We start from the raw sequence: 16,456 nt of genomic DNA on the forward strand, positions 1-16,456 counted from the left end.
AAAACATCAGTGTTGAAATACTGAAATATCAATGTCATGGCTTGTGAAGAAGCTCAGTTTTTTGAGTATTCCATGAAGGTTTGAGGGGCTCCTACAGTTTCCTTCAAACATCAGTTTGTCATAGTAGATATTCTTGAATTTATATGGCTTTTTTTGATTTGAGGAGGAGAAATAGGTGAGACTCAAGCACAGTGGTTTTAAAAATCAATTTATTCCTCCTAATGTTTTCTTAGTAACACTACAAATACATACCGAAAGCCTATGTAATCAAGTCAAACATCAGAAACTACATTCCATTACAGACCATTCTTAGATGAAATGTTATAGTGGCTCTTATAAGTGGCACTATAGTGGCTTGGATAGTTTGGCTGCCCAAATGGAAGTTAGTTTCTAGGGCAGCCTGAGAAAAAGAGCAAAAGGAAATGCATGAGAACTAAGTTGCAACTACCTGGGCTGTGGTTGTATAGTGACAGGGTGTGTGTGTGTTACTGTGTAGTTATTATGTGGTGTTAATATGAAAAGTCGATATAAATATAAAAAAAAGCCATAATTACAGTTGTTTGAGTATCTGAACTTTTTAAAATTTATTTTTTACTGTAAACTTAATCTATAATTTTTCTCATCCTCTTTTTTTTTTTTGCTAAGGGTGTTTCTGTAATGGATCTTGCCTTAAATTACAGATCTGTACTCTCATATACCTGTGCCTTACTGATGCCGTGGCCTAGGACTATAATAATATTGAATATTACTACATTTCAGTTGAAGGCTGTACTTGAAGTAGAATATTCTATTATGTAGGTATTTGCCAAGAGGTTTTTTGCTGCTTTTCTTGGTTTAAAAATAATACTTTTATTGTTTTGTTTTCACAAAGTCAATCTGGTTTTGTCATTGTTAAGCTTTTGGCATGATAAGGCCAAGTACTGACTGCTTTGTTGTATTGCTGCTTTTTTACAGTTATAGAAATAAATAGAAATAAATATTCCAAAGATTTCTTTTGATATACTTAGGGTGGGTTTTACTTGTCATAATAAATCTTCAGGTTTATTTTAGCATAGGCAGTTTAGATAAATTTCTATGCTGGAAAATAACTGTTGGAACAAATATCTGGTTAGATAGTCTCTAGTTTCGATAAAGCAAGAAAATGCTGTTGTTGAACCAAGAAAATGTTACTGATACCATCAACACCATTACAACTAAGTTAAGAGGTTTTATAAAATAGTTTGATGAAGAACTTCAGATCTTAATTGTGTAAAGGATTTCTGAATATTTTAAAGCAAAACAAAATAGAAATAGTAAATTGAAATCTGGTTAGAATTTACTTCATAGAATACAAGAAACAGATAATTTAAGCAAATGTCTTCAGAATTCACACCTGGCATTGATCTTCTGGGAGTTATGTGAAATTATCTTGCTGCCCTGGCCCTTGGAGGTGGGTGGGTGGTTTTGTTTCTTTGGTTTTTTTGGTGTTTTTTTTTTGTTGGGTTCTTTTTTTTTTTTTTAATATGTATAGGCTTTGAGAGCTTGGAAAGTAATTAACCCCAAGAGAAGCTTTGAATTTTGTTACCAGCTTTCAGTTTTGTATTTCAGCAGGCTAGGAGAAGAAGATCGCTGGTTTTGCTTATATCCTAGCAGCTATTGAATCAGTATAAGCAAAACTGATTTCTGCCTTCTCTGTTCCCTTTATTTTCTCAAAAAATGTAGCAAGCATACTTCATATTTTTGCATTTAATAATTGGTTATTATTTACTGTATTTACTAACATTAATAGATTTCATAGAATACCAGGTTGGAAGGGACCTTAGGGATCATCTGGTCCAACCTTTCTTGGCAAAAGCACAGTCTAGACAAGATGACCCAGCACCCTGTCCAGCCAAATCTTAAAAGCGTCCAATATTGGGGAATCCACCACTTCCCTGGGAGATAATTCCAATGGCTGATTGTTCTCATTGTGAAAAATTTTCCTCCCGTGTCCAATCGGAATCTCCCCGGGAGTAACTTGTACCCATTACCCCTTGTCTTTTCCCTGTGACACCTTGTAAAAAGGGAGTCTCCATCTTCTTTGTAGCCACCCTTTAAATACTGGAACATGGTGATAAGGTCTCCCCTAAGCCTTCTTTTCTCAAGGCTGAACAAACCCAGTTCTCTCAGCCTTTCCCTCATATGGGCGGGCTTCCCAGTCCTTTGATCATCTTTGTGGCCCTTCTCTGGGTCCTCTCCAGCCTGTCCACATCTTTTTTGCATAGCGGGGACCACAACAGAACACAGTATTCCAGGTGTGGCCCGACAAGTGCTGAGTAGATGGGATAATGATAAGATAAAATTCTTTATCTCTGCTGGTGATGCCCTTGTTGATGCAACCCAGCATCCTGTTGGCTTTCTTTGCCGCAGCAGCCCTGTTCACTCATATTGAGCTTGTTGTTTGTCCACCAGGACCCCCAGGTCCCTTTCAACAGAGCTGCTCCCCAGCTGGGTAGATCCCAGCCTGTGCTGCACTCCTGGGTGATGTTTTCCCAGGTGCAACACCTTACACTTGTCCTTGTTGAACTTCATAAGGTTCTTGTTAGCCCACTCTTCCAGCCTATCCAGGTCTTCCTGCAGGGTGGCTCTCCCTTCGGAAGTGTCCACTTCCCCGCTCAGTTTGGTAGCATCAGCAGACTTCATCAGGGTGCACTTGATCCCATCTTCCCGGTCACTTGTGAAGACATTAAACATCGTTGGGCCCAATATCGATCCCTGGGGGACCCCACCTGTGACAGGTTGCCAGTTTGAAAAGGAGCTATTTACCACCACCTTCTGGGTGCGGCCTGTCAGCCAGCTCCCCACCCACCGCACAGACCACTTGTCTAGACCATAACCCATCAGTTTCTCTAGGAGGAGGCTGTGGGAAACCGTATTGAAAGCCTTGGAGAAATCCAGGTAGACAATGTCCACTGCTTGCCCCACATCAACCGAGCAAATTACTTTGTTGTAGAAGGCAATCAGGTTTGTCAAGCATGATTTGCCCTTGGTGAATCCGTGCTGGCTTTTCCCCATCACGTGCTTCATTTGACTTGTGATAGCCCCCAGGAGGATTCATTCCATAACTTTCCCAGGGACTCAAGTAAGACTGGTGGGCCTATAATTTCCTGGATACTCCTTTAAGCCCTTCTGGTAGATGAGGGTGACATTAGCCTTCTTCCAGTCTTCTGGGACTTCTCCTGATCTCCACAACTCCTCAAAGATTATGGAGACCAGCCTTACAACGGTGTCAGACAGCTCTCCTAACACCCTTGGGTGGACATTGTCAGGGCCCATCAATTTGTAGGGGTCAGGCTCCTGTATGTTCCACTTCCTGTTGTTACCATTCACCATTGTTGTTTCATGAGTAATGCCTTTTATTTCTTTTGCTCTGAATGCTGTATGTGAGCAAGTACAGTGTGTTTTTTGGTGTCCCCTGCCTGCATGAGGGCGTGCAGCCATGGATGCAGTGGAACATTGTTTTCATATCAGGAGCAAGGAGGCTCAGACTATAGCTTCACATTAAAATTGTGAAATGGTTCCAAAATCCCTTTTATTTCTTACCGCTTGTTCTCTCCTCCAGAGTGCAGCACTGCAGTTCATCGATTGGTACTGATCTGGGTGTTTGCTCACTGAATGACTCTGGGTCTTATTCAGTGAAATGAATGGCATATTTTCCAGTTTTGCAAAATATTTTTTTTTCCTAGATGAGAGAGAAAGAAATAGCTTGGATGAGAAGGAGGAGGAGGTGAAAATACCTTAACTTGACATTGTCACCGAGTGAGGCTTCGACACCTCAACCAGAGAGTGCCAGTGCCACTTACAGAGAGGCAGTCTCTTTATAGTACATGCTATCTTCTCATGTTTCGGGTCCTTGTCAGCAGCCATCAGGTTTGAGCCATACTTTCCTCTCCCAAAGAGAACAAGAAAAAGAATTGCAGAGAAACAACTTCCAAGCTAGGGTTTGCAAGGTGCTGGTTGATCTCTGTTAAATTAAGACCTCACCATTCATGTCCCATCAGTCCACTGGATTGATTTTCAGGGGAAGCCCAAACCAACCCTTAGTGCTGCACCCTGTTCCACTTCCCCCCAGCTGCTTGACATGATTTGCTGATGAGCAAGAGGTGCCAAGTCATTCCTGAGGTTAAAGAATGAAGGATAATTTTGTTCTTACTTCACTGTAAGAGCTGAGGATGTTTTGTGTTCCTTAAAGTACTAAGATGTTTACAGTGTCCCCAAATTCATGAGGACTCATGCTGTCATTAGCTGGAAGAGATTAATTTAAATTGTGCTGTGCATTGTCACTATAGTGATGAAAGACAGTATAGTGTCTTTCATCAACAAGCCAAATAGCCTGCGTCTTGGTATCTTCTGTGGTGTGTGTTGCTGCTGTAGGAAGAGAAAAACCTTTAACATCTCTAAACACAGACTGGTTCATGTTTTTATGTCCAGTACAGGAAGCTTAATTTCCTACTGATTTTTTAATGTAGAGGAAATAATCAATTCTTTGGGGTTTTTTTTAGTGGATTAAGTAAGATTCTTAATGAATAATAATATTTTTTTCATGATTCTGTGTTTCAACAGGAGTGTGTTGGGACTTCTGTCAGTTAGCCAAATAAGTTTTCTTGTATTTGTCAGGTTGCATGTTAGGTTATGTGCTGTCCAACACAATCTTTCCCTTTCCTGTGTTTACACATCCTCAGCTCTGTAATTCTGAACTTGTTTGTAGATAGTGGAGTGGGCTAAAAAGAACCTGACCAGGTATTTTGTGCCTAGTTGTTCATACCTTTCTGTATAACCATCTAATAGCTGGTTTCATTTTCAGCTCTGCTGCTGATGTAGCTGGTAAACACCCTTTTGAAAGGCTTGGGGGGCGGGGGGGTGGGGGGGTGGAGAGTGCTTTCACCAGCTTAGAGCATGAGCAGTCACATCCTGTTAGCATCAGACAGGAAATTTAAGGGACTAGTGGTACAGTGAAACTATTGCTTTTAGAGCAAATTTAACAGAGATTAAGAACAAAATTACTGTGAACTTAAATTCTACTAGTAACAAGCCTGAGTTCAGAATTTTCAAAGAAATATGATACTTGGGGGACTGTATGTTTTGTTTTTTAGGGTTTTCTTCTTTTTTTTATATGCTTATCAAAACAGAGGAAGACGTGGTTAAATGAAAATGTGCCATGGGGTTCTGGCAGATCTGCAGGTGCTGTTGGGCTGCCAGGTACTTGGATGACGGGGGTGTGCAGTGAATCATCAAAGAGTTCCAGGAAAGAGTGATGTTTCATTGGATGGTGCGTCTCTTCTGGATTAATATTTAGTGTGTATCCAAGCTTACTGTTGATTTTGCTTTCTTTCATTGGTCATGGTCTTTTTCGCTTTTCTGCTTCCAGTGATTTTATTCTACTCAGTAAAAATATTTCACTGTTTATAGATTGTATTGGGTGTAGGTGGCAAGGTTTTGGTAGCAGGGGGCTGCAGCGGTAGCTTCTGTGAGAAGATGCTAGAAGCTGCCCCCACGTTGGATGGAGCCAGTTCCAGCCTGCTCCAAGATGGACCTGCTACTGGCCAAAACTGAGTCAGTCAGTGATATTGGTAGCACCTCTGTGGTAACGTATTTAAGAAAGTGTAAAAGACTGCTGCACTACAGCAGCTGGAGAGAGGAGCGAAAATATGTGAGAGAAACCACCCTGCAGACACCAAGGCCAGTGAAGAAGGAAGGGGAGAAGGTGCTCCAGGCACTGGAGCAGAGATTCCCCTGCAGCCTGTGGTGAAGACCATGGTGAGGCAGGCTGTCCCCCTGCAGCCCATGGAGGTCCATGGTGGAGCAGATATCCACCCTGCAGCAAGTGGAGAACCCCACCCCAGAGCAGATGGATACACCTGAAGGAGGCTGTGACCCTGTGGAAAGGTGGCACTGGAGCAGGCTCCTGGCAGGACTTGTGGCCCCACGGAGAGCAAAGAGCCCACACTGGAGCAGGTTTGCTGGCAGAACTTGTGACCCTGTGGGGGACCCATGCTGGAGCAGTCTTCCTGAAGGACTATACCCTGTGGAAGGGACACACACTGGAGCAGTTAATGAAGAACTTTAGCTCGTGGGAAAGACTCACAGAGAAGTTTGTGGAGGTCTGTCTCCTGTGGGTGGGACCCCACGCTGGAGCGGCGGAAGAGTGTGAGGAGGAAGGAGTGGCAGAGATGTGTGATGAACTGATTGCAACCCCCATTCCCCATCCCCCTGCACCACTTGCGGGGAGGAAGTAGAGAAGTCAGGAGTGATAGAGCGACTTGATGGGCACCTGGCAGCCAGTCAAGGTCAACCCACCACATAGATACAGTCCACTGTTGTTACAGTGTAGATGTGATAGCATTATAGTCTTTGCTTTGCCCTAGCTTCTCCAATAATTTTTTCTGGCTATTGATTAATTACACCATATTCTCTACTTGTTACTTCACTGGCTTTTAGCAAGTGTCAGTCACTGCTTGCAACAGTGGAGGGCTGATAGCTACAGTTAAATCAGAGGCTGGTAGTAGATGCTTTGTCTGCAGTTTGATCAGTTGGAAAGGGGGAAACATGTATGTGGAAGTAGAGAACTCTTAATTTCAAAATGGAAGAGTTTATTTTTAAAAATTTTTTTATTGGATATTGTGGCCTTCTTGAACAAGTGCCATAATACCCCTTGGTCAGTTTGGCCTTGCTTATCAATTCTGAAACTTTAAAGTTCTCCAAGTCATTCATGGTCTGAAATGAGATAGACTATATGAACTGATATCAATCTATCTAGTTATATAGATATAAGGCAGAAAAAATGAGATGAAGCTTTGACATAGGTTATATTAAATGGTGTACAGTTTCACAGCAAAACATCTTTCAGTTGTGAACTCTTACCTCCCTCTCTTTTTGATCATGCTGATTAAGCACTACTGTTATACCATAGTTATATACAGTGCCATAGTTATATCAGAAAACACTTAATTTTTCTCACAAAAGTGAGACTTCACATAATAATTAGCCTTCACCATCATTGAACCCCTAGAGGAAAACCTGTCTGCATAATCATTGCTACCTTCAGGAAACAGGCAGGTCAATAGATAACATTTTCCTTTGTCCCATTTTGTGTAATTATTGTGGAATTTGTTTCCTATTACTGTCACAGTTAATGTACATGAATGAGTGAAGACTATACTTCACTGAAATACATGTATCTGTGTAGTTTAAAGCACCCATTTCTGAGTTTACTACAGATACTACAGTGTCTCTGATTCTTAGGTGTGATTCTCAAATAAGCTTGGAAGAGGAGGTGTGAAATAAATGCTAAAAATGATTCATGGAGAAAAAAAAGAGATCAGAAATCTGGTCGTTTATAATTAGCAAACATATCAATTTACACTAGGTATTTTTTTAACACTGAATTTTTGGGGGTAGTAGATTAAGTCTTCACAAACAGAACACAGCTAATTCCTTTATGCCTTCCAACTTTTGAGCCTTTAATGATTACAAAGAAAAACTTCTTTTTATAGAGTTATGTTTTTCCCTTCCCATTACTTCAAGAAGTAAAAAAAAAAAAACCCAACTGTATGAAGATCCTAATTTTTCCTCTGTTGGCTGTGAACACTGAACCTGAGGTAAACTTGTGTCAAGGCTTTAATGGTTTAGAGAACAAGGGGGGTTTGTTTGCAGTCCAGCCCTGCCCTCCTACTCCCCCCGAGTTCCTTAGATCTGCCTCAAAAAAAATTTGGAGTTGTTAGGTGGTGGAGAAAAATAAGCCATCACAGTGTTGTAGATCTGCAAAGCAATTTTACATTGTTTGATTTGGTGCCTTCAGATGGTCTGATGTTGTGGTATATTATGAAATGAAGATTTTTCTACTTCCCTGTTTTGTGCGAAGAGAAACAATGCTATACTTTGCGTTCCCTTCTACCTTCTGTGTATTTACCCAAACTATCCATGGAGAAGTTCTTATTTTGAGCAATGTAAGAAAAGCACATGTTCTGTGTGACATCATGTTTTCCTGTCTTTGGTAATTATAACAGTGGACTCTCTTCTGTAGTACATCCTTCCTTTCTTCCATTACAGTTTTTCTGCTTGGGCAACTGACCACAAGATAGGTGGACAGACAGACAGATAGGGAGGGGGGTGTCTGTCTGACTGTCTATATATAAATATATATTTATATAGAAGAGTGGTGGTATGGAATACTTGCTGCAACTATCCTACTGCACCCATTTTCTAGTATTAGCAGCCATCTCTGTTGCAGAACACCAGCGCTAAACAATTCTTCATATATGTGTAGAAGTAAAATTTGAACAAACATAGGACAAATTTGAACTAAATCACATTGCATAGTTTCCTACATTTACTTAAATGCAGCTCTCTTGGTTCATTTTGGTTTTTGAAGAGCTATAATTAGATGTTCGCTCAAGTTGGTCAAATCAATGGTTTTGGGGGAGGGTTGTTTATTTGATACTTAAATATGAGTTTGACTGGTTTGGCTTGAGATGTGAGCTGTGAGTTTAGGTACTTTAACTGACATGATAACTGAGTGGAGATATGACCCAAATCTGTGATGTTGTACAGGCATTTGTTTACTGATCTGCATTTACAGTGCTGTAGATGCATGTGATCTTTTAAAAAACACTTCCTCCCCCCCCCCCCCCCAAAAAAAAAACCCCAAACAAACAAACAAAAAAAACCCAACCCTCAAGATCCCTCTTACAAGATAAAGGAATAAGTTAGGAAAACTAAGTATGTGTGTTTTGCATTGTTAGGCCTTATGAATTTTGTTGCTTCGGAAACTTGAGACCTGAGCAAGTAAGACTAGGTGTGAAGAGAACAGCCACTGAAAAAGAGGGGGCAAATAGTTTTATGTATGCTCTTTTTGAGGGAATTGAATGAAAAAGAGTTATTTATATGAACCATGTAGTGAACTTTTTCATGTTCTCGAAACCAAAACATAATTCTCAGAAGTTGAAATGACTGGAAGAAGTGAACTTATTGATGGCTGCAGCTAGTATGACATGGGTGTGTCTTCCCCTGCCAGACTTCTGATAATCCACTCATATGTACAATCTCTGCCTCCAGTCCTTGTTGTTTCCAAGGCATATGTTCTTCTGTTTATACTCTTGTTTGAAGAGACTGCTGTTGGTGCTTCTTTCTGAAGTGGTGTGTTTTCCCACAGCTCTGCAGATCTCTGAAGTAGTGACAAAATGAGATTATATTTATTTTTGTTAAAGGCTTTTTCATTTGTAAATGTTGGCCATGGAATTCCTCTTGTGTCTCCACATGTGGCCTCTGAGGCTTGGAGAAGGCGTGGGTAGCTCTGACCAGTGAGCACATCAGCTCGCGTAGTGTCTTTGGCATCTGGCTGTGGGTGGCTGGAGGATGTCATGCAGGAGCCTGTTCCTGTGGAATAAGCAGGAGGAGGTTATGCTGTCTCTTTTACTGACTTTTCCATTCTGTGGAAATCTCCAGCATGGAATTTGCAGTCTCTAAACTCTTTGCATTGCGATACAGTTAAATACTTTTATTTTTAGATCACTTTTTATTTAAATAACATGGCTGGAGTTTTACAGGAAGTGTTAAGTGTTCCGATAGATAACTTTGTAACAAAATCCTAGCAACATTGAAGCATTGTTAAAAAAGGAAGTCTTGACATCCCACTATTCTAATGAAGAGTTTTCTTCCATCCCTTTAATAGATGGATGTATAATCTGACTGTATCCAGCCTGAATGATAAGCTGTACTTCTGTTTAGTGAAAACACTGAAGTACAGCGTCCCTCAACCTGTTGACATATAAATTAAACATACTGTGAAGTACTTGGCAAGCTAGCTGCTCATAGAGGAAAATCCAAGTGTGTGACTTTTTTCCTTGTCTTAGTAAGAAGAGGGGCCTTGCAGCCTGTGATGTCATGTAGTGCGGTGGCCATGGTATTTTATTTTCTCCCTGTATTACTAACATACTGTCTGAAAGTTGATGTGCTGTCTGCTAAATGTGTCTGAAAGACTTTTTTGGCACTTGGAGAAGAAAGTTTCCTGTCACCAATCCAGAAGTTGAAATGTCATTTCTGCAATTCCAAAAAAATGGAGATTTAAAAAAAAAAAAAAGGCACATTTTAATTTGGAGTGTTGGCAGTTTGAGAAAATAAATAGTCAGTGCTGTTTTGGAAAAGTATGTATTTTTAGACCAATTTCCTGAGGAAACGAAGCTTGCATGATCATGTTGTCCGTCTGCACATATCGGTCCTTCCTGAAAAATTGTTGAGTGTCATCTGATTTCAGCCAACTTGAAACTTGAGGTGACATTTTTGAAGATGATTGTTTCCGAATTTTGTGAAAATTTGTTGCTAATTAGAGGAAAGAGACCTAAACTTGTGCTCTTGCTGAGGAGAAAAGAGACAGAACGTGGCTGGTGTATGCCGTCAGTAATCGGCTAGTCAGTTTGCACCATTTAGGTTTGCTGTCTCCTGCTGAGTAGGAATATTGTAGAAGCCATGGAGAACAGAGGGGACTGCTGTAGCAGTGATTGAGTTTGAAGGAAGAAAGATACATTTCCATAGCAAAGTGAAGTTTCCTTAGTTCCAGTGTGCACAGCAAGATGTGTTGAAGTTTTCCAAATGGAATGGAGTTGCAAAAAGAAGTTGCTTCTTTATCTGTGCACTTGGAAACCTTTCCTTTTAAACTGTAGATAGAACAGTTGGTAGAAATCATGCTGGTTCCTTTTGTTGTATTCTGTCTTTAAACGAGGGATTTGAAATTAAGGTACATGAATTTAACAATGCATCGCAGAAAACGAAAATTAGCTTTCTTATAGCTACACTTTAATGCTTTGTAGGGGGTGGATTTTATTATATTAAGCAAAAATATCATCCCAGTAACCTTTGTGAAGGTAGGGATAAGCTATGTTGTAAAAACACAATTGACACTTCAGAACTGCTCCTTCAAAATTCTCTGCATCTCTGTAATGTAGGGCTGTGTTAGCAGGCGACAAGTTACAGGCTAAATTTTGACTTCATCTTCTGGGGTCTGTAGGTGTTTTAACCCCATTTAATGCCACTACAGATCTGTTGTGTTTAAAAGAAAATAAATAAATTCTCTCTCTCTCCCCCCTCTCTCTTACATATGTGTATAGACACACACATATGCAGGTATGTATTACACTTCTTTCTTTTTTAAGTATTTACAGCCAGTGGAAGTTTGAGAAGCTGCTGATGTGAGTATATCTGAAGTTGTCTTGATTTTTAAATCGACCAATTTCTGTTTTACAGTGCCTGAAAATGACAACAAAGCGGAATTTGTTTGTGCGGCTGGTGCCATGCCGCTGTCTGCGTGGGGAGGAGGAAACAGTCACTACGCTTGATTATTCTCACTGCAGCCTGGAACAGGTGCCTAAGGAGATTTTTACTTTTGAAAAGACCTTGGAAGAACTCTATTTAGATGCTAATCAGATTGAAGAGCTTCCAAAGGTATGTTGGGTGGTTTTCCTTTTAGTTGCACTTACTAGCTCTGTTACTTCATCATCATTGTAGAACCTGATAGTGTCTAGCATCCCGCTTCAGCCTTTAGGCTGTAGTTGGCCAAATATTTTTAAGTAAATGTTGGTCCCAGAAGAAGCAGCCCTGGTAGAAGGAATGTTTATGCATGCCAGGTTGACTAGTTTCCTGCATGAATTGGGATGAAACTGCTTGATCAACTGATCCAGCCCAAGAGAAGTACATAGCAGAAGAGGCAGAGTTATTTATTTCTGTGGCAGTGTCTGCTCAAACTGACTAACTGTATTCAACAAATTGCAGCATTATTTTTGAATCTCTGATAAAACATGAAGACTAGAAGAAGTAAGATTAATGTCGTTCAGATCTCTGTGCCCTCAAAAGATAGCTACAATCAAAAGTATCTGTTCACCTGAAGTCCTGCTTTCTCCTTTGGTACATGACTGAAGAGACTTTCTGAAGTATCTCAGATTACTTAAGTTCAAAAACTAGAGAGCTGGAATGCCACTTGGATTACATCTTTATTACAGAAATTAATATTTGGTTTTTGTTCTGAAATCTGAAGACAAACTGCATGCTGAATTAGTAGTATACTGGAGAAAAGAATGAAAATTTTTGCCAGTGAGACCTTTGAGAAGCACAAAGTGATCATTGCAATAGACTTGTTTACATTACTGGTCCTATCTTGGTGGAATTAAAAACTTAGTAGTTAGGTGAAAGACTTAATATTTAAAATTGTTTTGTCACAATTGTGTGCAAATCTTCACTGTCACACAGGACAACTATAGAATGCTTTGTTAGATTTTTGGGAAGTTTGCTATAACCACTTCAGGTTTTGCTGGTTTGGATTTTTTGAAAGATGAATGAAACAAATAAGGAAGTAAAACAATTTCAGGATAGTAGCTTGATGGGTATCAGAAGCCCTGGATTCCAGTAAAGCTGACTTAAACCAGCTGAGTGCTTTTGAAAATACAACCTTAAATGCTCCTGAGAAGCCATCAATGAAAATCTGTATCTGTAGGTTGAATAGAGCTAATAACATCTAAGTTAAAACTAGACGTTTTGTCAGTCGGTTATAGTTTAGAACTTCCACTGTTTTATTCTTGTCTCTTCTCAAGCAGATATTTCTTTACTCAGAATTTAGTCACTTTAGTTTTTAGTAGCTTGCTTTTAAAGACTTTGTATCAGCCTTTGAGGTTTTTTTTTTCAGATTATTTCAGAACTTCATTCCTGCCTCTCATTCTTTATTGGAGAAGGGTAAAATTGAATGCTTAAAAAACAGAATAAAATACCTTTCTTAACCAAAAAAAAAAAAAAAGAAATCTTCTGAACTCTTCTTGCATTAAATTCCTATTTCCCAAATCATAAGAACTGAGAAAACATCTTCCTCCAAACTCATAATTCTCTAAAAAATTCCTTTTAGTAATCTTAAAAGAGGAAGAAAGAGACTGTACTGTACGATCTAATGGATGCATGTTGGCATTTTAGACCGGAAGAAGTGGTTAGTCTGCTTTGTCTTCCTTTTCTGTTACATGCCATTTGATTTCATTAGTCAGTTCCTATATGAAATCCCATTTTGATACATGAGTAAACTGAGAGGTGGGCAGTCTACCACTTGCCTTGGTCTAGTCTAAGATTAAATTATCCACACAATTAGAAGGACTGCTTGAACATTTGTTTTGTTCCTTTTTGCTTTTCTTTGCTGAACTGCAGGGACCTGTAATAGCATACACTTGCTTCATGTTAATGTATTTGTACATTATAATAAGTCATCCTTATAGGCTTATTTTTGAGAATCTAAGCATTTTTTTCAGCTTTTAAGTAATTTTGGTCATTATTTTTTACTACCCTCTCAATTTTCAAAAGAAAAAAACCGCACATATAAATTTAAATACTGTAAAGGAAACAAACAGAGAGATTAGGGAGTAGTGAAGACATAGTAGGAGTGTTTTATTTAATCATTTGACAGAAATTGTAATCTTAAAACTATTGATAGAAGATCTGTAAGGGAAGGCGTGTAACGTTTGAAATTATCCTAGCCGATTTGGAGCCAGAGTTTCAAGCTGTGTATGCCTTTTCCCTAACCCAAAGTTTTATTTAGCCTTTTAACTCTGAAAAAGGCTTCTAATTAAGCCATCTCAGACGAAGGGTGTGGTGTACTCATTAGACTGTCTCCAGCTTTCTAAAGCCTGGTTAAGACATTCCCACTCTTCCCCTTTCCTCTTTGCCTCTGGTGGTGTGTCCTTATCCTTGTTTTGCAATCTGCTGCCCTTTGTATGCCACAACACAACTGGTTTGGGGCTGTCTTGTTAACCTGATCACTGAAATGGCCTGTCAATGTGTGTGGCTTTTTTTTTTTAATTGCTTCCAATCTTTTCAGAACTCCAGGATACTTTGAAAATCGCTTCTTACAGTATAGCTCCTTAATTTAGTTGACTGGCCAAGGGTGCAGCATGAGCAAACTGTGGTGGAGAGAAACATGGTGGTAGAGAAGGACTTTGCTTTAGAAAAAGCGCTGGCCTGTAGTCTCAGTTTCAAAAGTGACTGGGCATTTGAGATACTTTCATGTGCTAAATCACGTCTGAACAGGTACGCTGTTTATCCCAAGTGCTACAGTGTGCATTTGAGCTGAAAAGCTCAAACTGTGGCAGTTTTAGTTTTCCCTCACTTTGTTGTTCGGGAGAAATTGGAATTCTGCAGTAAAATAGTCCTTAATTATATGACTTCTGGTGTTTACTAACAGTAATGATGATCTACTTACTTAATCAATGAATATGCAAACATTAAAAAAGAACAACAACAACAAAAGGAACTGCTACAAAGTCAACACCATCCAAAACTCCCCTACCTCCCCATTTTCCTTTAGGGATCTTGCAATTTCTTGCACTGCATTTGTTTTCACCTGACTAATTGGGGAAATTTCTAATGATTCCAAGAGTCCAGGTTATTGTTTTCAGGGATGAGTTTTAAGTGTGTATTTTTGCTTGCAGTACTGAAATAAAGGAATTGCTCCAAAACACATGAGTTCATCAAAGTTCTCCTTCCCATATAATATCCTAAGCAACTTGTAACTCTTCAAAGCCTTAATGATATCAACTAGTTCTAAAGGGTACACATTTATGAGGAATTGGAAACATCAGTAGGCAAGTTAAAGCTCATTCCTTGAACTGTCCATCTTGCTAATTTATCTCTGCTTTTGTTTTGAGGTGGTGTATACAAATGTTACATGAATGGGGCTTGTTCAATGGTCTGTGGTTGAGATAATGGCCTCATAATTGAGAGAGATCCAAGAAATTCTGGTTGAAGTAAGCCCAGTGCTATGACGTTGATTGGGATAAATTTTTTTAGTCATAGAACACTTCCTGGTTTTATATGATCTTTTCTCAGAATTCCAAAAGAAAAGAACACTACATCCAGGTATTTATGAATGAGCTTATCCAAAATTGTTGGGAAAGGAATATTCATAATAAATTGTTGATGAACCTTTTCAACCACTTTCTTACAGATACTTATTTGTACTATCTGTAATCTTCCTACATATTATTTGAGGATTTTTCTTCCATTACACTAATATTACTTGCCCTATTTTGCCAATCTGTAAAGCTTTTGGGTAAGAATCTCAAGGTACCTTGCATATAGGAAGAGACCTGGCTCTGAGCTAGTCTTTGTTAGAAATTGTAATGCATGTCTACAGAAGAGATCATACAGTTTTCTATATCCTTAGGTCAAACTTTCACTAGTTTTCATCATAATTTTGTTGGATTTTTGTGTACTTGAGCTAGGAAGCATGGAAGGGAAAAAATATGTAAGATATAACAGAATAAAATTTAAACTTTTAGAGAAGATCAATACCTACTCAAATCCTGTGTTCCAGAACTATTTGACTTGAAAAAATGTATCTATCAATTTTTTTTTTTCCCCTTTTTTGAAGAAACTCTGATTACCTGTGGGGTATCACATGGCATGTCTATTATGGAAAATATTTTGCGATGTTTGCTGGACTATGTGTAACTACAGGTCACAACTTCTGAGATACTGGAAGGAGTTTGTAGGAAGCGTGAAGCATGGCTGCTGGCTTGTGACCATCTGCAGTTTTTTGCTTTCCTAAGCATTGTAAACTTAGCCAATTTTGAATAAAACTAGTTAAATAAAGTTTTTGTAGTCAAAAACTCTAAAATAGTCTGGCCTTCAAGCTGTGAGGTCAGAAGTTTAAAAGGATTAAAAACAAAAGCTGTATAGAGGAAACTAAGAGAAAGTCTCACTCACTTTTTTCTTTGTTTCAATAGCAACTTTTTAACTGTCAGTCTCTGCACAAGCTGAGTTTGCCAGACAATGATCTAACCACATTGCCAGCATCCATTGCAAATCTCATTAATCTCAGGGAACTGGATGTCAGCAAGAATGGTAAGTCACTTCATTTATTCTGTTGGGGTAGCTAAAAGGCAAATCACCATTGGCTGTACAAAGGCACTAGTGAAAGTATAACTTTTAGAAGCTACACAGCTAGTAAATTTTAAGTAACTACTCTAAATCACTGCTTAACATAAAAGATGCTCTTTTATGGTCTGGTTGTGATATTTAATTGTATCAAATTGATTGGTTTGTATTTTGAGATTCATTACTGAAAACTGCTATTGTAAAGTATTTTATATTCTCTCAAAATGCATATGCTCAAATGTATTACTTTTAGTGGCTTTCCTCAGGTTTCACTATACTGAAGAGAGTTTGCACAAGAATTTGTAAAATTTTGCTGGATTCTATTGTTATATTTTGTTTCATATGAATATTATTTTCAGTTTATTTTAATGAGCTGTCTGAAAATTGTAGTAGGACTTGGCTGCTTTGCTGTCCTGCTCTGGGGATGGTAACCTCTGTCTCATGGGGAAAAGTGAATATGGACAAAGACTGGTTCAGTTGTCTGACTTTTAAAAATCTATCATTCTGTGTGAGTCAGCCTTTTATAAATTATGAAAAGTTG

The 16,456-nt window shown here is 38.9% G+C and overlaps 1 protein-coding gene across 1 annotated transcript in view; it reads left to right on the top strand.

Annotated features, from left to right (window-relative positions):
• Positions 1 to 16,456, top strand: part of ERBIN (erbb2 interacting protein) — a 121,617-nt gene that overhangs the window by 43,958 nt on the left and 61,203 nt on the right. The window contains exons 4-5 of the mRNA XM_075488680.1: positions 11,257 to 11,454; positions 15,765 to 15,882. Coding sequence (XP_075344795.1) covers positions 11,266 to 11,454; positions 15,765 to 15,882 — 307 coding nt within the window. The 5' untranslated portion in view covers positions 11,257 to 11,265. The remainder of the gene's footprint in view (positions 1 to 11,256; positions 11,455 to 15,764; positions 15,883 to 16,456) is intronic.

Source organism: Mycteria americana, chromosome Z (assembly GCF_035582795.1).
Source record: "Mycteria americana isolate JAX WOST 10 ecotype Jacksonville Zoo and Gardens chromosome Z, USCA_MyAme_1.0, whole genome shotgun sequence".
Taxonomy (NCBI): Eukaryota; Metazoa; Chordata; class Aves; order Ciconiiformes; family Ciconiidae; genus Mycteria; species Mycteria americana.